At 32.2% G+C, this 5,582-nt stretch overlaps 1 protein-coding gene across 1 annotated transcript; it reads right to left on the minus strand.

Annotated features, from left to right (window-relative positions):
* Nucleotides 1-316: 316 nt before the first annotated feature.
* LOC127720598 (uncharacterized) lies at nt 317-4,458 on the minus strand. The gene is made up of 2 exons (XM_052227270.1): nt 4,025-4,458; nt 317-2,428 (listed from the first exon to the last, which is right to left on the minus strand). The coding sequence occupies exons 1-2, from the start codon at nt 4,107-4,109 to the stop codon at nt 1,914-1,916; spliced, it is 600 nt and encodes a 199-aa protein (XP_052083230.1). The 5' UTR covers nt 4,110-4,458; the 3' UTR covers nt 317-1,913.
* Between the last annotated feature and the right edge of the window lie 1,124 nt (nt 4,459-5,582).

The raw sequence follows: 5,582 nt of genomic DNA on the forward strand, positions 1-5,582 counted from the left end.
AATTAAATATTTGACATATTATAGTTTCTGAATAAATGTAGTCAAAGAACTTGAAATCGGTTATATGAATTGAATTTATATTCAATTAAAGATTTCTTGCTGTTGTGCAATACACTGTGCTGTTGCGCAATACTTAATAAATCTGTTGCCAGACTATAAACAAATAAAGTTCAATTTCTTCTCAATGTCATATTTGAAATTTATGAAAATCAATAGGGAGATTACATCAATAGCTATAAATAATTCACCAAAGTTTCATGCGAACTGCTTAAAGCATTTTTGAGTTGTTGTCCAAAAACTGGAAAATCCCCCCCCTTTTTAATGAATAAAAGCCCATAACTCAATAATGTAAAATCTAAAATTTATAAAATTCTAAAGGGAGCTTACGGATTGATAATTTAGTCTTAGATGCAAGATTTTTTTATCAGTTGTTTGTGGCTTTGAACTAGCTGTCAGTAAATGCGAGTACTCTCAGATCTGTACTTAGTGTCTTTTTGTTGTTTGGATGTACAACTACCCGGCCACGTCCACTTGTATTTGTATTTATCCATCTGATGAGTTAAGCCTCTTTCAACTGATTTTTATAGTTCGCTCTTATATTGTACTGTTACACCACTGTCCCAGGTTAGGGGGTGGGTTGGGATCCCGCGAACATGTTTAACCCCGCCACATTCTGTATGTACATGTATGTGCCTGTCCCAAGTCAGGAGCCTGTAATTCAGTGGTTGTCGTTTGTTTATGTGTTGCATATTTGTTATTCGTTCATTTTTTGTTCATAAATTAGGCCGTTAGTTTTCTTGTTTGAATTGTTTTACATTGTCATTTCGGGGCCTTTTATAGCTCACTGTGCGGTATGTGCTTTGCTCATTGTTGAAGGCCGTACTGTGACCTATAGCTGTTAATTTCTGTGTCATTTGGTCTCTTGTGGAGAGTTGTCTCATTGGCAATCATACCACATCTTCTTTTTTATATTTACATCAACAGATATAAACAATTCACCAAAGTCAAGGTGAGACAACAAAACTTAGTTGTAAGATCTCTGAAATTTTTTACACGGTACAAGTTTTTCTAATTGTTGGAGATTGTATGGTGACAGTAACACCTGTAACTGCTTAACCCATTTCTTATGCACTTTGGTTCGATAAACTCACTGAATATCATACCACATCTCCTTATTTTTATATGCATTACAATTTACATGTGCATGTAATTGTAAATAATATTTATATATATATATCAGAACAAACTTCATTGCGTCACTTTTATTTATGCATCCTTTGGCACAATACAAGTTCTAAAATTACACAACATATAACAACTAAATGTTATTTCAGATGAAAGTTTTGTTTCAGTTCCATTCATAGGATTTATTAGAATTTTGTATGTTTTGCCAAGTCCAATAATTAGCTCTATGTGCATGTGTTAATTGGAGACTTTTCTATCCCGTATAAGAGTTTTGGAACTAATTCTGTTTCTTTTTTTGAAAAAAGTGAGCAAACAAATCTTGCACATTTAAACTTTTGTCTGCCATCACACTGTCACCTGGATCACATAATTGAACTATTCTACATCTTTCAACTATTTCACAGTCACTGGTACAACCAACATATGCATTAGAGACATAGTTGACTAAACCACCAGGTGTCGAACATACAAGTATTTTCAGTGTTTCTGTTTTTATATGATGAAAGGTTGCCTGAGCTCTAGGAGCTTTAGGTTTTATCACGGGATATTCTGTGCTGTCAATAATAATCCAAGTTGTAGGAAACTTTAATTCTAAGTTGGATGGCGAAAAATACCTGACTAAACCACTAAATGGCCAAGTGTTAGCCTCACGCCACTGTTTAGACATAAAAACAATCCATGTTTACACAATATTCTTAACACTAGTTTCAATCTAGAATCTAGACAGTTCAAAGTTGGTTGTATAATGCATCAATTTCATCAAAGTCATAAAAAAACTGATTTTCAAATGACACCCTATCAATTTGAAAATATATGTATCTCAAACAATGTGCTGTTGGACCAAGTGTGGTCAAAACAAATAAAAATTTAGTATACAACTCTAAACCGGTATAAAAATGCATGGCTGTGTCACGTGTCTTCATTTCAAAATTCTCTGCTGAAAATATAGGCATTGATGGTGTTTGCGTAATTCCATCTGTGAAGCTCAACATTAGCTCGGCAGTTGGTGGTGGACAGTCATAAATCCTGTCTGCAGTATGAATTCCTTCTTCAGGAAAACCAACTTTACAATCAAAACTTTCCTCTAGATTTCTACTACAATATTCATCAAGTTTAGTTCTTTTGTTTTCACAGGAAACTGCCCTGATTTTTCTTTTTGCGGACGATTCAGTCTCTTGCTTGGTCCAGGAAAATAGGCTGGGATTGGCAGTAGACTTAAGTCTCTGTATGGTGGGTTTGTGCCCTGAAAAAGGTTATAAAACATTAGTTTTTTGATAATTAAATGAACTTCCATTAGCAATGCATACTTTGTACAGAAGCAAGTTAACTCGTACCATTGTAAACTCGTACCACGTAAACTCGTACCAACGTAAACTTGTACCACTGGGAAGTCGTACCAATCAGAACTCGTACCATTAAAAATATATTCAAAAATACAAAAGTTTTATGATTTTTTTTTTGGTAAACTAAATAAAAAAAGTTGAATTACTTGAATTTTATACTAGATTTTAATGAAAACTTAAACAAAAATACGGATGTTTTATGATTATTTTTTTTTTTAAGCTTTATACAAAAAATTAAAATATCTTTGAAATTTATACCAGATTTTAATGAAAACTTAGACAAAAATACAAATGTAATTTCTTAATTACCATGCTAATAAATATATTAAATTCCTTTGATTGTGTGATTATTGGTTGATTATTAACTAATCAACTTGGTTTTTTTTATCTTTAACTAATCAACTTGTATAATCATATAAGCATGGTCATATTCTGCTGAAATGTGCTGAATATTGTATAAAAATAAATTTCATACTTTCTAACTGTTGGTCATAAACAATTTTAAACCTTTAAAACACAATCAATAAATTCTTTCATTAAACAAAATTCCTTTTAGAAACGATAGAAAAATACCCAAATCTATTCAATGTTACTGATTTGGAATGATTAAAAATTAAATCAAATAGTTGTCAGTAAAAGTTTAAAAAAGAGTCTATTCAAGGGAGACAACAAAGCCAATCTGCCACGGTTTTCTCTATCCAATTAGACAAGGAAAATTAGCTACAAATTGGTTATTGTAATTTCAAATTATATACATTTTACAGACTTGAGAGGTATTGAGTGAAATTAAAGTATATATTCATCATTAAACACCATTTGAATGCATTTAAATAAGTTGGTACGAGTTTACAATGGTATGAATTTACCGTGGTACGAGTTAGCAGTGGTACGAGTTTGCATTGGAACGAGTTTTTGTTTAGTGGTACGAGTTGACATTGGTACGAGTTACAATGGTACGAGATAACTATAATTCCTTTGTACTCGTAACCTGGCAAAATATTAACTAGATTTATTCATTACAATCTGGATAAAACTATGTTAGCCTGATTCAATGTACATCAAAATGTATGTTATGAAAATCCAAAGGACAAACAATGAGAGACGTATGCAACAAACATACATTGTTTGTACCTAAATAACTATAATATAGATGAGAGCATGTCATTGTTTTGTTCCTGTTAACATTGTCATTGATATTTTTCAAGAAAGTCTATGAGGCATAGCTTATGCATTCCTGTCATTACTACATAAGCATAATTACTGCTAAAATAATTCTCAGTATGATATACCTCTTGTAAGAAATCATTATAATTGTAGCAAGCACCAAAAAATCTCAAACAGATCACATTGAATCGTAATCCAAAAAATTATGACGTCTTGAATTAACCACCCCCTTTTATTCTAAAACGATAATTGCGGTTGTAAACTGACTTTGGTTTATTCGCATGGCGATTACATATATAACTATATATTTTAAAAAGAAAATAGAGTTTTACCATGAATAGTTTCCTGCACGTAGTCTTTTTCAGTAAAATGTGCCTTGCAAACAACAGCTGATTGAGATGGACTCCACGATTTCATCGTGTTCTCGTCCAATCTGCGTATGGGCCATGGCGTTGATCCAACTTTTCCTTCTTTTTAAGTCATTTGGAAATGCATGTCCTCCTCTTAAATGACATCCAGGTACACAACAACAAGTACTTGGCATCGTTAATTAAAAATGCAACTGTAATAGTTGCACAGTGCAGAAACCGGAAATTGAAGTACAGGATCTGCTACCACGGCGCCACCTATTCAGGAACGATAATTTGCTACTTTATATAACTGCGAAATAACAATAACGTTAAACGGGTTCGCGTGCATAAACAGAAATGCGCTTTAAATTGTATAATATAATTCATGTTCAGTCGACCTTTAATTATTATATCAACGACTGAAATGATTTATAAACATCTAGATTGCAGATAACACTCGAAATTAACCCGACCTCTTTCCACACGGAATTCAAATAATTCTAGTTTGTCAATCGGTTGACTGCTTATAGTGTAAAATACAAATATATCAAAAGTTTTTAAAACTAACAAAACACAATGATCGTTTCTCTATTTCCCAATGTAAATGAAATGAGACAAAAAACATTTTATACCACAATAAGAAGAGGAGAGAATCAACATTTTCCGGATCTACTTGGAGCTAAATGACCCCCCACGTAGATAAGTTGGATATCGCGGAAAGAAATATTAACACGGCAACTAGAAAGGCATTAAAGCACTGCCTTTAAAAATTCTAGCAATTCCAACTCTTGTATATAGTTATAATAAACCAATAAGCAGTTTGTGTGTATTTTACTTGCTTGAAAAGATGATTTGAAAATTTTATTTAGCCACTGTATTTTGACAACCCTGCCATGGGATATTGACCCCCCCCCCCCCTCTTTTTACACCTCCAATTTCAAAAATTCTATCTATTCTAACTCTTTTACATAGTAATAATAATCCAATAAGTAGTTTGTATGTATTTTGCCATACTGGAAAAGATGTTTTGAAAGTTTTACTTTTTGAATTAAACTGAGCCATGGTAATTTGACCCCCTCCCCCTTTTTTACCATGGGAAATTAAAACTACCTGTATATATATATATATATATATATATATATATATATATATATATATATATGTTTTAATTTCAAATAATTAAAGCATTCAAGCTACATGGTCTAGTTATAATGCTTCAATAAGTATTTTGAATTAAATTTTGTTGGTAAAGACTTCAGAGCACTTATACCAAGCAAAGATATTTCTTTTAACCAATCATGGAAAATTGACCTCCCCATCTTGTATGAATGATTTTTAATCTATGATAAGCTTTAGAATAATGTATAATGTTCTAATAATCATCTAGAATGAAAAAAACAGGGGGGTTCAATTTACCATGGGGGTTCAATTTTCAATACAGAGGGGGTTCAATTTACCATGGGGGGGTTCAATTTACCATAGCGGTATTTTGACCCAGGGGTCAATTTACCATGGGGTTCAAAATACCATATGACACCGG

Source organism: Mytilus californianus, unplaced genomic scaffold (genome assembly GCF_021869535.1).
Source record: "Mytilus californianus isolate M0D057914Y unplaced genomic scaffold, xbMytCali1.0.p SCAF_1, whole genome shotgun sequence".
NCBI lineage: Eukaryota > Metazoa > Mollusca > Bivalvia > Mytilida > Mytilidae > Mytilus > Mytilus californianus.